General features: G+C 56.2%; 2 protein-coding genes across 16 annotated transcripts in view; both read left to right on the top strand.

Annotated features, from left to right (window-relative positions):
• RALGPS1 (Ral GEF with PH domain and SH3 binding motif 1) overlaps window positions 1-16,790 on the top strand; it is a 274,225-nt gene that overhangs the window by 237,643 nt on the left and 19,792 nt on the right. For 12 of the 15 annotated variants that reach the window (XR_006820740.1, XR_006820741.1, XM_046022361.1 and 9 more), the window contains 3 exons: window positions 9,171-9,297; window positions 10,580-10,737; window positions 12,948-12,999. Coding sequence is in view for 13 of the 15 variants with exons in the window: in XM_046022361.1 (XP_045878317.1) it covers window positions 9,171-9,297; window positions 10,580-10,737; window positions 12,948-12,999 (337 nt within the window). In the remaining 2 variants the exon portion in view is untranslated. The remainder of the gene's footprint in view (window positions 1-9,170; window positions 9,298-10,579; window positions 10,738-12,947; window positions 13,000-16,790) is intronic. The other 3 variants (XM_046022370.1, XM_046022369.1, XM_046022368.1) reach the window with 1 other exon arrangement.
• On the top strand, window positions 70-1,118 carry LOC123952817 (ubiquitin-conjugating enzyme E2 N). The gene has a single exon (XM_046022376.1). It carries the CDS (start codon window positions 133-135, stop codon window positions 589-591), a length of 459 nt encoding a protein of 152 aa, XP_045878332.1. The 5' UTR covers window positions 70-132; the 3' UTR covers window positions 592-1,118.

The raw sequence follows: 16,790 nt of genomic DNA, 5'->3' as shown, positions 1-16,790 counted from the left end.
GCTGCTGCTCAGGAAATCCGTGCATTGCTTCTAACGCCTTCCATTAGAATCACAAGTGAAGGGACTTCCACTCGTGCGTGAGGCGAGCGGAGCCAGAGTCGAGACCAGAGGCCGAACTCGGGATCTGACAAGATGGCCGGGCTGCCCCGCAGGATTATCAAGGAAACCCAGCGTTTGCTGGCAGAACCAGTTCCTGGCATTAAAGCAGAACCAGATGAGAGCAACGCCCGTTATTTTCATGTGGTCATTGCTGGCCCCCAGGATTCCCCCTTTGAGGGAGGGACTTTTAAGCTTGAACTATTCCTACCAGAAGAATACCCGATGGCAGCCCCTAAAGTACGTTTCATGACCAAAATTTATCATCCTAATGTAGACAAGTCGGGAAGAATATGTTTAGATATTTTGAAAGATAAGTGGTCCCCAGCACTGCAGATCCGCACAGTTCTGCTATCGATCCAGGCTTTGTTAAGTGCTCCCAATCCGGATGATCCGTTAGCAAACGATGTAGCAGAGCAGTGGAAGACCAACGAGGCCCAAGCCATAGAAACAGCTAGAGCATGGACTAGGCTATATGCCATGAATAATATTTAAAATCGATCTGATCATCAAGTGTGCATCACTTATCCTGTTCTGCCAAGACACCTTCCTTTTTTGTTTGCATTTAATGGACACAGTCTTAGAAACATTACAGAATAAAAGCCCAGACATCTTCAGTCCTTTGGTGATTAAATGCACATTAGCAAATCTATGTCTTGTCCTGATTCACTGTTGTAAAGCATGAGCAGAGGCTAGAAGTACCATCTGGATTGTTGTGAAACATTTAAAAGCAGCAGCCCTTCTCTGCTTTTATTCATTTCTCCCATCATGGTTAAGCACTGTGAATGAAGGTAGTTGTCAGGGTTAGCTGCAGGGGTGTGGGTGTTTTTCTTTATTACTTTTTTGAGGGGGAGAGGTAGTTTTATTTCAATTTTATGGGCTCCTTTCCCCCTTTTTATGGTGATCTAATTGCATTGGTTAAAAGCAGCTAACCAGTTCTTTAGAATATGCTCTCTAGCCAAGTCTAACTTTATTTAGACGCTGTAGATGGACAAGCTTGATTGTTTGAACCAAAATGGGAACATTAAACAAACATCACAGCCCTCACTAATAACATTGTGACTTTGCTGTCAAGTGTAGAATCCTTCCTTCAAGAAAAAGCTTGTGACCATTTTGTATGGCTTGTCTGGAAACTTCTGTAAATCTTATGTTTTAGTAAAATATTTTTTGTTATTCTAAAAAAAAAAAAAAAGAATCACAAGTGAAGCCCAAGGTCATTCTCTTCATGCATCTAAAATGACGCTTGTCTCAGATACTTGTTCTGTTGACCCTGGATCTACACAGGGTCCTTTTCAGCCTGTCCCTTCTTCTCATCCCAAAGACACTGGTTCTGTCACAGTTCTCACTGAGTTTACAACTCTGGACAACTTTGCCCACTCCTGGGGCTCCACACACCCGTGTCTGCATGCATCTGTCCCCGGTGCCATCTGTCTCCTGAACGCCACACCCAGTGGGCTCCAGACATCATTCCCAGTCTGAACTTCTCATCAGCCCCACAGGCCTGCTTCCCAAGTGAACAGCAGCAGCCTCCACCGAGGCTGCCCTGAGCCCCCCTCCTGCCGCACCCCTGCTGGTCCACCTCCTACCCACCTGTCATCCTCATCTCTCCTTCCCGGCCTGTCATTCTGGCCCCATCCATGTGCTTGCTTTTTTTTTTTTTTTTTTTAAGATTTTATTTATTTATTTGACATACAGATCAGAAGTAGGCAGAGGCAGGCAGAGAGGGGAGGGGGAGAAGCAGGCTCCCTGCTGAGCAGAGAGCCCCATGCGGGACTCGATCCCAGGACCCTGGGATCATGACCTGAGCCGAAGGCAGTGGCTTAACCCACTGAGCCACCCAGGCGCCCTCCATGTGCTTTTTTAGCCAGAGTGTGCTGTGTAGGGTGCAAATCTGAGCACATCACCACTCCTGCTAAAAATCTCTCCACCTTCCTCTCAGTAGACTCTAACCTCCTCCCATGGCCCTGCCACTCTGGCCACCACCCCCCACCCCCACCCCAAGCACAGTCCCCGCCCTCCGCTCTTCTGCCTGGCTGGCTCCCTGCAGTTTCTCTAGTAGCTTCTGTTTTCTGTCATCTCGGGGTCTTTGCTCTTTTGCTGCTGCGTCTGCATACGCCACGGCGTCGGCTTGGGCCAGCCTGGATGTCAGACCCGCCAGCTCCTCTCCGACCTTTCCGTGTTCTCGGATGCACGGCTCACGGCTCTGCTGCTCACCAGCTGCTTGCCCAGGGAAGCTCCTTAATCCTTCTAACCTCAGATCCCACATGGTGGCGTCGAGATTACAACCAGGCCTGGGAGGCCGTGTTCTTGCACCCATGCGAAGACTTGAGCAGAGTTTCTGGCCCCCGTAGATGTGCAGAGGTCAGCTGCTACGGTTACCACCACCGTCATCGACATGGCCGTCATACCACTGGTGTAGTGACTGCTGGGAACGTACCTGTTACCTTTCTTCCGAGCCAGGCTTGTGTCCTATTGGTGTAGTCACTGCTATTATCATATCTGTTTTCTTCTTTCTGCCTGTCAAAGCATGTGTCCCTCCCGGGTGCAATGACCTGCATGCTTGTCTTTCTCCCCCACTTGACTGTAAACCCCATGAAAGCAGAACACGAGCTCCCTAATCCAATGTGGCTGACCAGCACATGGCTCAGGGCTGGCTCTGGGTCAGAAAACACTTGCTACAGGAAGGAGGGAGGGATGCTGTGTCATTTCCTCTTCACAGGGAGCCTGCCAGGTCGGGCCACTGTTCCTGTTTTGCAGACGTAGAATGAGGCGCAGAGGTGCCAGGTGACTTGCCCAAGGTCACTCAGCCTGCAAGTGGCCGATAACACCGGAGCCCATGTCCGTCTGCCTCTAGAGCCTGGGTTCTTAGGACCATTCATCATCCCGACTCCCGCCTACCGCAAAGCCGTTGTTAGAAGGCTCTGTGCTCTTTTCCAATCAATGAGTGGTCTGTTGGGCAGCCTGTTGGTTTCTTGAGAGAAATGTAATGAAAACCAGATTTTTTTTTTCAACACGATATCTCGTTCCCCACAGAGACTCAGTTCTCATATGTTCCAATAAAACTGCTAAAGAAACAGCCACTTAAAGAGCTTTAAAGATTATTCATGGAAAAATTATGCTGAGGAAAAAGAGAGCAATCCTCTGACATAGTCAAGCCACATGGTCAGTTTTTCCAGCTGTTCGTGCCATATCGGGCCGGGCAGCAGGGACCACACTCCGCAAAGCAAGGCCAGAACCCCAGCTCATTATCACTGCCCTTACCCCTGCCCTTGCCCCAGGGGACATGGAGAAACAAACTTGCCAGCCGCCCAGCTCAGAAACGGCCCCGGAAGACACGTGTCTCTGGTGCTGTCACGTGGTGGCCACCCCAGGCTTAGTGGGGCCGGAACGTGAGGCCTTTCGGTAGCCGAGAGCATCACTTACTGGCAGAGAAGCCACCCCCGTCCCGAAGTCCCAACTGAATGGAAATTCTTCTGCTTCAGCGTCAGACCAGGCTATTGGTCAACAATGCAGGGGGTGGGAGTGGCCGAGACCAGGGGCATCCAGAGCAGCATCGGCTTGGACGCTGGACCCGGGCAGATACAGCCTCTTCTGCCTGGGCCTCCCACCCTTCCCCTCGGCTGGGCTGAGGGCCATCCAAGGCCAGGCAGGCCTCCCAAGGCCGTGCAAAGCAGCAAGAAGAGGGAGGCGGATCTGGGCCTTGATTCTCTCTGGGAGAATCAGGAGCCCAGCGGAAGAAACCAAGGGCGTATCCGCAGGCCTTAGGAGAGCAGCACACGCGAGTCAGAGCCAGGATGCGGGGAGCACCTGGAGGCAGGTGAGAAAGGAGTGAGCAGAAGTGAGTGGGATAGCCACCAAGGTTACCAGAAGAGCTTTGGGGGTCCAGCTCTCTAGGCACAGCCCAGCACACTCAGCCAGCTGAGGAAACATGGCCAGCACCCCTCCAGGGCGTGACCTCATGTGCCTCAGATGTCTCTTTCAAATGGCGACTGTAAAATTGCCAGCTGCCTGCGAGTTAATGAAATAGGATGTTGAGGTGTTGGGACAAGCCTGGCATGCAGCTGGCGCATAATAGATGTGTGTCTTCTCCACCTTAACCTGCAAGTGTAGCAGCTGGACCTTTTGCAACACACTCTTCCTGGAGGAAGTGCCACCTGCTTCTATCGGAGCACCCCAAATGTGACGCTGTTTTTTCTGCCTCAGATTTTCCGTACGCCCAACCTTCGAACTGCTAGACCTGCCCCTCCACTCCCTGTCCCGCCCCCGCTGGGAGAGCCGTGGGCTCAAGTCCGGCACGTGGCTGCTGCATGGGCCCTGGCTCTCCCACCTATGAACCAGGGCTGCTGGGAGAAGCCCCGACGTGGAGGGCAGCACACCCCGCACCTCGGTCCCCGGTCCCCGGCACGGAACACTCGACTGTGATTATCACCGTCATTATTACTGTGACAGCACGGGGAGTCGAGTTCCGGTTCAAGCCACAGGGGCCGGAGCAGCGCAAGCTGACCTTTACAAAACACTTTCTGAACCCATGGTGGGAGCCAGGGTGACTCAGTCAGTGTAATCCCGCGGCCATGGCACTGATAAACAAGGCGAATTCCGCCCTCCGCATGGATTCACTTATTGAGCAATGAGTGCAAAACAAAAACAAACCAGGACGGCCTCCATTCTTCCCTTTCCTCTCTGGGGCAGCCACATGAGACGTTTCCTCCAGGCCTGAGCTTGCTTTTGTCCCAGCTTTTCGCAGAATGTCTTCACTGGGGTGCGCGTGCCGGCCACCTGGAGAGCAATGGCCAGATCCGCTTGAAGCCGATGAAATCAGAACCTCCGGGATGGGCCCAAGAAACCTCATTTTTCTCCAGATGCCTCTGCTCCACCCCCCGGTGAACTGGGCTGATGATGGCGTGGACCGCCTTGCGGGGAAAGATGCCCTCAGACGCCAAGCTGAAGTACGCTTCAGTACCTGCACACGCTCCTCGAAGGCCTTCCACGGGCCGTGGCTGGTTGGTAAAGTCCAGGCCCCGCCTCTCGGGCATCCTTGTCATGGATCGGTCTGTCAAAGCCTGCTTCTGAGATACCTCCAGCAGCCTGGAACTGGAACATGCTTTGCATGTTCTAAAATGTTTACACAAATGGCATCATGCCTCAATGTAAACAGCCTTTTGCACCTTACACTTTCCACTTCTAGGTGCTTCTAGGACTTAATCTGCATCGATACCTATAAATCTGGTTTCTTCGTGGTTTTCCTGCTCTGTAGAATTTGCTGGATGAATAGACCACAGCTCATTCATCCATCTCCCTCCTGAGGGCCGTGTGGACTGTTGCCCCTTTTCTGCTGTTGGACGCAGTGCTACGTAGAACATCCTTGTGCACGCGTCTCCTTGTGCATCTCTGCAGGCGTTTGCTGAGCGCGGATTCCTCGAGTTGGAACCGCCTGCGCGGAGCCATGGCACTTTCACTTTCACTCGCCATTGCCGCTTGCTTTCCAAGTATTGGGCACTCCTGTGAGCCCCGAACTAGCATCCCCCTCCTCTCAAATCCTAGCCAGCACTTGACATCGTGAGGCTAATTCATTTTTACAGTCTAATAAGAGTTTTTTCTCACTTTTACCATATAATTTGCATTCCCTTTATCCCCAGTGAGGTTAAGCACGTCTCCTTGTAGTGATTGGTCACGTGGGCTTCCTCTTTTGTGAATTTCCCATTTATGTCCTTTACCCATTTTCTCTGTACGGTTTGTCTCTCTTCACCGATATTTGAAATTCTTCATGTATCTCAACACGAATCCTTTGCTAGTGATGTGGTGATAGAGCTCTTCTCCCAGACTACAACTTGCCTTTTAACATCGTTTTTGCGATCTTTTATTTGTTTGTTTTGGTGAAGAAATGTTTCCTTTTTATTTTATTTTATTTCAAGATTTTATTTATTTATTTGACAGAGAGACAGCACAGTGGACAGAGCGGCAGGCGGAGGGAGAGGGAGAAGCAGGCTCCCTGCTCAGCAGGGAGCCCGATGTGGGGCTTGATCCCAGGACCCTGGGGTCATGACCTGAGCCGAAGGCAGACGCTTAATTGACTGAGCCAGCCAGATGCCCCTGTATTCAGTTTTTGGTTGTTTTTTTTTTGTCCTTTAGGGTTTATGCTTTTCGTTTCTTCCTCCAAGGTCATAAAGATTGCCTTGTATTTTTTTCCCAGTAGTCTCACATTTTTGTTTTTCACATTCATGACATGACCCGCTTGTGTAATGTAAGGTGAGAGGACTCTCATTTCATCTTTCTCCAAATGGAGCCTAGTGGTTTTCGTGCCATATACTGAACAGACCCTCCCTTCCCCACTGATGTGTAGTTCCACCACCATGAAGAAGCAAATCTGGGCTCTCCCTTCTGATTTACTGAACTGTTTCTCTATCCCTGCCCCAAGACCACACTATGTGAATCACTGTTGTTTGTGTTTTGTTCTGATATCTGGTAGGGTGAGGCCTCTGCTATTCTTAAGAACTGTTTTGGCTACTTCCTCCCTTTATTTTTGCAAGAAGATTTTAAGATCAGCTTAAATAGCCACGTCAGGCAGCCTGTGAACACCATGCCAGCAGCAGTTGCAAGCAAGAAGATCGTGTGCCCCTCATGTTTTCAGACACTCATGAAGCCATATGGGGGTTGGATTTCAGAGGCAGAAGATAAAGTGTGGGGACTCAGACCATGCAGTGACATGAGTGATGGGTACGAGGAGATGTGCAGAATCTGGGGGCCTTGGCGATTGTGTATGGCAATCAAAGAGGAGATAAGAAGAGAAGAGGCAAGTCACAGTCTAGGAGAAGCCGAGACGACCCCACCTTCCAGGCCAGGCGGTGGAGCGTCTGGAAATAGAGGAGGAGGCTCCAGGTTCAGCCTTCACTGAGCTGAACTTGGGACACCCTACAGAAGTTCAGATGGAAATGTCCTGGGTCTGTTGGTTTCAGGCTCAGAAAAGTGTACATTTCAGAGTCATCAGCATATCTGGTGAGTTAAAATCAAATCAAAATCAGGAGCCAAAGAGGAAAGCGTGTGTAGAAAACACAAGCGTGAGAGTTTGTTGGAGGATAAGCAGCCCACGGAGGAGCCAGAGCGACCGTGGTGAACAGGCACGGAGAGAGGCAGGAGAGTGAGACACACGGACACCCAGACACCCAGGACATGCGGTGTTTCGAGAAGGACTGGTCACTGGCACCAGATGCCACAGGCTCTGGTGAGAAGGACAGTGGGTATTCATTAGTTCCACAAAAAGGAGCTCAATGGAAATGTCATTGGGTGTGGAAACCAGATTTCAGTGACTTGAAGGCTGGGTGTGGAGGGCAGGAGCAGAGCTGCGAGGATTATAGCCCTCTGACGGGACGCAGCTGGCTGGGAGGAAGACAGGGCCAAGGGACCTTACTTCACAGAGAAGGGGAGACTAGGGTGTGTTTAGAGGGCTGGGGAAGGGGCCAGGGAGAGAATGGGAGGTGATGGTGTGAGTTCTCAGAGGGAGCAGGTAGACTGGGAGGAGACAGGTTCCAAGCCCTGGGGCCCAGCAGGGAGCCGCGTGTGCCCACCGGTGACAGTCGCAAGCTGGACCTGACAGCCAGTTTCCTCATGGAAGTGAAGAACAGCATCGCTTGAAAGGGAAAGGTCCACAAGCTGCGCAAGGGGCTCAAGGACAGAGGGGTTGGTGGTGGGGTGCGGGGGTCTGAGGGAGGAGGTGTGTGTGCACTGTGGGTTGTGGACGGGAGGCAGCGGTGAGCCAGCGGCGGGGAGCGTTCCCCTGCCTCCTGAACCTTCCAGAGTACCAGGAGGGAGCTCGGCTTTCTTCAGTGACAGGCTGGGAACAGGGCTCAGTATTTAGGACATGAAAATGAGGATGAGCCAGGCGTGCTGGAGGACAGGGGGCCCTTAGGCCCCGTGTGGATCTGCAGCGTCTTGTGATGGAGGGTCTGAAGCCCTGCGTGGCCCTCACAGGCCCTGCAGGGAAGCTCCCCCGCGTGGCTGGGCAGCAGCCTGTTGGCTCACTGTGTGTCGCTGTGCTGTGCAGGGAGCGGCCAACTCCTTTGTGGAAGCGCGGGCCCTTACTTCCAGCGTCTGTCCTGGGTAGCTAAGGCTAGACCAGCCTCTGGGGTCCCCTCCCTTCAAGACTTCCCTTCCCAAGCCGCAGAAATAAAAAAAAGGGTACAATAGTGGTCGGGACCATGCCCCTCCAACTGTATAGCCCAGGACGTGGCCACACAAAGGGTTCTGCCTCAGTCTCCGCACTCGCCACCCGGTGCGGTTTGTGGCCCCAGCTCCCCACCCCTCCAACCTGCTCTCGTGACCTCCCACTGACCCCATGGCTAAGGCTAAGGAGGACATGGTAATAATTACCAGAATCAAACAAGTAGGAGCACTGTCTGTGAGACTCCACGTACATGACCTCATGACCTCCCAACCACCGGCAAGGTCAGCTGAGTTACTCCTGCTTTCCAGATGAGGAACCCGAGGCTCAGGGAGCAAGTGAAATAACCCGTCCAAGGTCACCGGCCAGTAACGGATAGGCCTGGTGCCTCAGCCCCTGTCTCCCTCGCCATGCCCTACCGCGGGAAAGCCGCTGCCTCCCCGAGAAGCCCCCCATCCCCTTGGCTGAATGAGCAGAGAAAAGAAAGTGGCCACAGGGGCACAGGGCACGGACGATGGACTTCGAGTCAGAAGATACACTGTGACCTCTCAGTTCTGCCACCCAGCTGGGTGCCCTGGAGAAGTGTTGCCATGGGGAGACCAAGCTGGGCTGCCGGTCCCCACGCCTGCCTCCCACCTGCGCCCCCCACCTCCATCTGCACGTTCGCCGTATTAGCCAGTGGCGCTGCCCGGTCCGGGGGCACCGTGCGCGGCAGGACACCAGCATCTTGACAGTTCAGAGGCCAGTTATGCTGCCAGGGAGGGTCCGCGTCTCATGAGTAGAAAACCTCGAGGCTCCTGTGTACCTTGTCCTGCTTACGACAGCCGGGCCTAGTGGCCTTACCCCGCCGGGGCCACCACCTCTGAGCCTCCCCAGCCCGCCCCCACCATGGCTCTCTCTCTCTCTGTTCTGTTCACAGGCCCCTCCGCCGGCTCCAGCTCTGCGAGGTTCAGCCGACGGCCCACCTGTCCTGACGCATCTGTTGCAGGCAGCCTCCCCACACCCCCTGTCCCGAGACACAGGAAGAGCCACAGCCTGGGAAACAAGTGGGTGACTGAGCAGCTCCCCGCGCCCCCCACCACCCGCCGTGGGCTCCAGACTGGGCTGAGTGTGGGACCTGGGCTCCAGGCTTGCTGGGAATGCTTGCCCACTGGGGGGCTCCCTTATCCGTCTGCTGAGCGCTCCCGGTATCCTTGGCAGGTGCCCTCTCCCCAGGCTGACACGGACTCAGAGGAGTTGGGAGGGTGTCTGGGGCAGCACAGCCCATGTACTGGTGGTGAGCATCACTGGTTCGGGAGCTGGTGGAGGAAGCACGTGGGGAAGTGCAGGGAAACGATGGTGGGATTCCAGAAGCTTCACCCAAGCTCAGTGCCTCCCATATGGAAAACTCCAGAGTCCACAGGACATCATAACTGTCATCCAGGACATCACCAAGTGTCTCAAGGCACGGGCACCTGCCAGTGTCAGGGCTCAGGGTCTCTGCTCACCCATTGTTTCAGAAAGCCCGCAGGGCAGTGAGCCTGCCGCTGGTTCGCCCGGCCGTATGGGACTGACAGCCGGGGGGGCACCCAGCTCCCTTCTGGCCTCATCGTGGCCGGGCCTGTGTCCCCACGGTGTTGGGCACAGACTCTTGAACAGCTGGGTCCCTCCTCCCTCTGTTCTTCCCTCCTCTCCTTCCCTCCGTCCCTCTCTCCCTTCCTTTCTTCCTCCACTAAGACACAAGCCTCAGGCACCAAGCTGGCCCTGGGGTCCCTCACAGGCCGGAGGGGGAGGGTCGTCTCTGAGTGTTTCGGGCTTTGCCCTGGTTAGATGCTCTGCCACGTGCCTGCCGCGCCTTACGTCCTTGAGCCCCTGCAGGCGTGCGAGGTGGGTGCTGTCTTCATACCTTATGAGAAGCCGTCCTCTGAGGCAGTCGGGTGAAGTACTTTGCAGCTGTGAGCAAGGTTGACACAAGGATCTGGACCAGACATGTGGCTCCAGAGCCAGGCGTGCTGGCCGCAGGTCACGCCGCCCCTTCCCCTGTGTGGCTGCATCGTTCGCAAGCACTGTCCGCTCATTTAAGCCTTCTTGTCCTCCCGAGAGATGCAGGGCAAGTATCATTAGTCCCCATTTGACAGATGGAGAAACTGAGGCTCAGAGAAAGGAGACAACTTGCCCAAGGTCACGCCATGAGCTAGGGCAGAGCCTGGACTTGCACCATGGTTCTGGGCGGAAGTCCTTTTCCTCCAGCTGCGCCGTCTGCTCAGGGCCCCCGCGCACGTGCAGGTGTGCTCGCTGTTACGCCGCAGATAAGGAGCTTTGCCTTCTTTCTTCCTTTCCGTTTTCCAGTATGATGTGTCAGTTGAGTGTAGTTGAGAGTAAAAGTGCGACGTTCCCATCGGAGAAAGCGAGGCACCTGCTGGACGACAGTGTCCTAGAGTCCCGCAGCCCCCGCAGGGCCCTCGCCCTCACCTCCTCCTCTGCCGTCACCAATGGACTCTCCCTAGGTAAGCGTCTCCGGCCTGCACACGACAGCGGGCGGGCCACCGTCCGGTGTGTGCTCCGTGTCTGTCTCTGTCACTGTGCAGCGCCCGGTGGCCCCCCACCCCCTGCAGAAAGGGCTCCCTATCGCAGCCGCCCGAGCCAGGGAGGTCTCTGTTTCCTGGTCTCCGGGGTTCCACTGGGTGCTCCGAGCGCAACAGGCAGGTGGAAGGAGCCACCGGACGCACACCTGAGACCCACTGTCACTGGTTGGCAGCTCCAAAGCCTGGCTGTGCCCCAGGGGGCCTTCTGTTCTGGGGGCACCACAAGCCCCAGTATGCCAAGCCAAGTAGGGGAAGCTGCCTGGGGACAGCAGCGGGGCGGGCCACCGGGCTCTTCTTGTCTACTTGTCTTCACACTGAGAAGCCAGAGTTTCAGAGGATGAAAAATTGATCCTCAGGGATGAAATTGCGTGTTCGAGATTCAGCCAGAAATGGTACTTATGTCCATGGAAGGAACACAAACCGAATCGCTGAGGCCAGGATGGAGAGAGGCTGAGTCAGAGCTAGGACACTGTTGTGCTCTGGTCACAGGCCTGTCCTCCTGTAGGGCCCGGGTCACCTGTCATTACAACCATCAGACAAGTACACTGTCCACTGGCCGTGCCCTTTCAGTTTGCCTGTGTTTCCGTAGTCTGTGTGTCTGTGTGTCTGTCTGCTTCCCTTCACAGGGAGCCCTCCCAGGGGTGGTGGCGGCTTAGGGAGTTGCCAGGCCGGGGCGGGGGGCAGGGGCGGTGGGGAGGGAATCCCAGGTCCCGAGTACCTGCGAAATGAGGCAGGTCTCTGAGTCAGTATCACTGGGGGGGAGGGGACAGCTCTCTCCCAGCACCAGAAAGACTGTGACAAACGGGGCCTATGTCTCCCTTCTGGGCTGGGAGGAAGTCATCCTCACTGGACCCAGTCAGGGGTTTATGACAGCTCAGGACAGTGCAGCCCGTGGTTCATAGGTGTCAGTATGCTAGAGAGAAGAATTCGGGGTCAGTATGGTGGGGAAAGGCTGGGTTGAACCAGGTGAGCAGGTCTGTTCTCAGAGCCTTGAATATGCCAGTGGGCATTATGGATCACCAGAAGGGCAGTAGAGTCTGCAGGTTCTCCCAGTCTGGTCATGGGACCCTTTTCCTTGGAGTGTTCTGGAATGAGGTAGTGATGGGGAGGAGGTTCCAAGGAACCAGTCTGGAAAATGCCAGCCCCAAAGCCTTAGCTGTGCAGCAGGATAGCTGTTTTACATCACAGGAAACTTTTCTGAGCTGTGCCTGAGCCCCGGGCCTTGACTCAGAAAACTGAGTCAGACACAACACTCTCCAGTATCCAGACAGGGATCAGCAGGCGGTTTGGTTCTCCGCTCCTCTTTGTATGGAGCTTTTCTGTATGGAGCTGAAAACCATGCGTGCATGTGCCCTATTTGGAGCCCTCGCCACCCTGTGACTCCCGAGGGACCTGAGACGTCCTCCCTCCCCTTCTCCCCCTGCCCAGAGTCGGTGCCAGCAGGCGGCCCGCAGAGGGCCAAAGCGAGACAGTGCCAAGGCCTGAGGGAGAGCACAGAGGACTCGGCAGTGTGCAGTGAGAGGTGTCCTTGCGGCCAGAGCCGGGCCTTGGCGAGCAGGTGTCCTAGTCCGCCCCAGAGGGCCAGCTGGGGGAGATGGACCCTCTCTCCTGTGTATGCTGGCCAGGAGGCAAGGGGCCACTTCCCCAAGGCTTCTGTCTCATGCCAGGCAGCTACTGTGACAGTCCCGGCCCTTGGGAAAAGAAGTGCTCATTTGGCCCGGGTCCTCACTCGGTGAGGCTTGTTCTAGCACCGGTTTCCCGTGGTCCAGGAGGGAGGCCGTGGTAGGGCCAGGCCAGGCCGACATGGAGGCTGAGGGGCACAGGGCCTGGCGGGCCAGTGCACAGCCAGGAGCAGCCTTGCGGGGTCGGGGTGGGCAGGAGGCAGTGGGAAGTTGGAGGACCTACCGGGAACAGTAGCGGAGACTTCCTTTGACCGTCCCAGGAGAGCGAGTGAGAAGTGGCAACAGCAAAACCCCCAGTCACACGGATGCCCCCGGGTCAGAATGCCGTGTCTCCCGCATGCCTGTGGAGCTCAGGGCCCTGGGCCTGCTGACCCCGGAGAACGGACTCCTGTGGGGTTGGCCCCTCTTCTGGGAGGCTGCCACGCTCATTGATCTGTGTTCCTTTTCCAGGCAGTAGTGAGAGCTCAGAGTTTAGTGAAGAGATGTCTTCAGGGCTGGAAAGGTGAGTGTGGCCTCAGCTCAGCCTCTCTCCCAGGGCGGCACTCAGGGCTCCGGGCAGGGACCAGCGCCGTCCCCACTGCCCCTCACTGGCCCAGCCTGGGGAGGCTGCCCTGTGGCTCTGCAGGTCAGCTCGGCCCAGGGGCGGGGCTCGCTCGGAGTGGGGGGTGGAAGAGCAGGATGGGCGTGGGGCGGGGGTCCCAGCCCCATGCTCTGAGCAGCCCCACTCATCGTCCGGCCCAGAGCGGGCCCGGGAGCCTGAGGCCGGCACCTCTTCCTCAGGCCGAGCTGCCGAGGTGACCTACGAGCAGATCTGGTCTGAAATGTGACTTCTCAAAACCAGAAGCCCGGGATGGGCCTGGTGTGGGGATGGGCACGTGGCTCCGCCTGCTGGGGTCTGAGAGTGTTACACCCGTGTGGCCTCAGGCCTTGGGCACCGTGACCGTGACCGTGACCGTGACCGTGAAGTGGATCCCAGCCCAGGGTTTGGCTCCCTGCGGTGAGCACTTCTGCCCCCAGAGTGGGGCCTCCTGCTCAGGAATCCACCCACTGCGTGTCCCCCACGCGCTCATGGGCTCTGAATGGGGAGCGCCCATAGCTACGGCGCCCCCAAAGGTCAAGGGGCATCTTGGCGACTCAGGGTGTGAGGGATGCGGGGAGAAATCCACTGACGTGGAAAGCTGCCGAGGCGGATTTGCACTGTCCTTCGAAGTAGCCCCTGCAGCAGCGTGCAGGGGTGTGTGTGCACACCCCCACCGTTACGTACACTCTACACACGCACACACGGACTTACACACACAGTCTCCTACGTGCGTGTGCACACGTTTCCTAAGAAATGCCCTGTGTGTGTACACATTCATACACACGTGCGCTCGTGTACTCACACATATGTGGGTATACAGTCTCACACGTACATTCGCACACAGCTCACATATACACACCCACACACACGTGTGCGTGTGCTCACACACTCACACACACATTCTCTCTCTCTCCTCCACACTCCTCACTTCTCCTCTAGTGCTGAAGCCTCCTGTCTCATCAGTCCCCATAATCGTAAAATGTCCAGAGAGGGGATGAACCCACCCAGGACATTCTCACAGGGCAGAGGGACGTAAGCGATAGGTCTTAAGTGATCTTTGTCGAGCATTCCCTGTGCGCCAGACTCTGCCTTGGCCTCACCAAATCCTCAAGAACCCTACACAGCGGTGACTCCCAGTGTCCGCAGGCTCTGAGAGGCGAGGTGACTTGTCCTGCTTCGTTCTCCTCTGATAGGGCAGGGCTGAAGGGCTGATCCAAATCCACATCCTCCTGACCACTGAGCCACTGAGCTCTTTGTGCTCCTGCCTCCGTCCAGAGACCGTGGTGACAGCTACAGGGACTGGTCCCACGTCCGTTGGTCAGTCTGTCTGTGAGAGCCTAGATGGAGGGCCGGAAAGGGGGAGGACAAACACCGTGAGCCCTTGGAACCTGCTCCCTGTCCCTGCTGCAGGACTCCCGGAGGGACGTTTGCTCTGTTCTTGCCTAGCTTGCTCAGGCCATTGAGCCCCGCTGCCTGTGCCCTGGGGTCAGCCCGGCTGTGGGGATGCCAGACAGGCTCTAGAGTGGACTCCAGATCTCATGAGTAAAAGTCCAACTTGTGTCAGCATCCATCAGGGGACTCCTAGGGAGACCATGACAAACAGGGCTTATGGGCAAGCCAGTGTCCCCCGGCCCCAGGCCAGTGGGGGGACACTGAGTGGGAAACTTCTGCGTGGTGCCAGGATCCAGACCAGAACTTACTCACTGGTTCATTGGTTCCCTCATTCATTTCAGTCCGTGGCTATGTAGGAAGCCACTGCGTCCTGCCAGACACCATGCTAGTCGCTGAGGGCAGCAAGTAGCTCCTGATGCGCTCCTGTGACCAGAGCAGAGCCATCAGGAAGGGAGACAGTGAGGGGCTTCCTGCCGCGTAGAGGGTGCGCTGCTCAACCAGTAGCGAGCCCTGTGACATACAGCGTTTCTCTTTTCTCTCTTTCACTTAGAATTTGGCATTCGATTTACTATTCATTGAAATGTTCTAGTAATTGCTTTTTGGGTGGGACCTCCCACAAGAACTGGTCTCCTGGCTGGCTTGCCCATGCAGGTGCCCAGCCCCGTCTCTGGCAGCCGGCAGGGGGAACGTCATGTTTCTCATTCTCTGGGATCCTAGCCCAATGAGGGGAGCAGACCACCTGCTTTGGAAGATGCCCGTGGGGCTAGGATGAGCCCTCCAGCCCGAGACCCAAGCTGCCCCCTTTGGCCTCTAACTCCTTTGGCCGGGCCTCCGGTCTGCATTTCCATCTTGTGCTAGCCTCTTTCCATGTCCACCAGAAAGAATCCACTCCCTCAAATGCATGTGAGCGTTTGAGACTTTCCTGAAGGGCCCGTGGGAGAGCTGGAGGGGAGGGTTTGCCTCATGGCCTTTGGAAACCTTTGCTAAATGCCACTCTTTCCTGCACAACTCAGGGACCACAGTTCATAGGGCCTCCCTGCCTCACCTTCACCCACACAGTGCTCAGCCCCCCTGGGGCCTCCCTTCACACCAGGCTACTTTGCTCTTGCTCTACAAAGGGGAGCAGATTCCCTCTTCCAGAGCCTCCAAAACACTCAACAAAGCACAGCTTCCCTTCTCAGGATGCCATCTGCCGGTCCTGACCGAACCCGTGGGAACACAGCCTTCTCCACCCTTTTACGTGTGCCTGGGCAGACAGTGACCTCAGGACCACAGCCAGTGGCGCAGGAGAGCCCCTCCTCCCCCCCAGAGGAATGAGGTGTGATGAAGAGGTCCCGGCTTCTCTAGTCCCCAGAGGCCTGGCTAGGGCAGGGGCAGCCCCACAGCCCCGAAGCTTAGGGGTCACAACCCACAACTGACTTGTCCACCAGGCCCCCGGCCCTGCCGACACTCTTGCCCTAGGCCAGGAAGAGAAATGGAGCCAAATACCAGCATGAGGGACAGGGAGGTCCCAGGCTAGTGACGCATGCCACCGGCACACGACCCTCCACCGGTCGGCAGGCCCAGCTTAGTCACCCTTTATGCCACTGTGACTGGGCGGGCAGGAGGGTTCCAGTTGTCTGACCGAGTGCAGGGTCATTTGGTCTCGTCTTGCAAGTTTGCCTTCTCTGAGATCATACCCACAGCCGTGTCACCCTGGGGCCTGAAGGCTTGAGTGACAGCCAGAACCCAGGCTGCACCCAGTACTTCCCTCGAGTGGCGACCTTAATGAGCTCCTGTGATGGAGCCCACAGGGCCCTGGGGACACTTTGTGCTGCTCTCCCTCAGAGTGGGTTTAGGGAGGGATGGCAGCCCCCGATCCTGTTCTTGCTAGGACTGTGCTCGACGGCTCGTGGGGCGAAGGGAGCCTCCTGCTGCCGCTCTCATCTTGCTGTCGCTTCCTCTGTCTCAGCCCCAGCCAGGCCACAGGGCCTGTGGGAACAGACCAGCCTTGAGGTGGCCAGGTCAGGGAGGAGTTGGTTTGGCTGCTGTAAAGACCCTCCCCTGTCTTTGGGGCCCAGAATGAGAACAGAGTGGTGGTCCCGGGTCAGCGCCCTCAACAACCCGAGGCCAGAGTCACGGGGCCAGGGGTGGGGGGGTGAGGGTGGGCCCCCTCCCCTCTTAAGACTCTACCTCATGTCCCAGCCTGCACCTTTCTCGCCTCAGTGTCCTGGGCTGAGGACAAAAGTGGAAGGAGGACCCCATATCACACCGTGATTTCCCAAGGAGAGAAGGCAGGCGGCCGTGAAAAGGCATTTTCAGCATGTGTTTGCTTAACTGGC

The sequence above is a fragment of the Meles meles genome, chromosome 11 (genome assembly GCF_922984935.1).
Source record: "Meles meles chromosome 11, mMelMel3.1 paternal haplotype, whole genome shotgun sequence".
NCBI classification, from domain to species: Eukaryota; Metazoa; Chordata; class Mammalia; order Carnivora; family Mustelidae; genus Meles; species Meles meles.
This window is presented reverse-complemented; position numbering and strand designations above follow the sequence as displayed.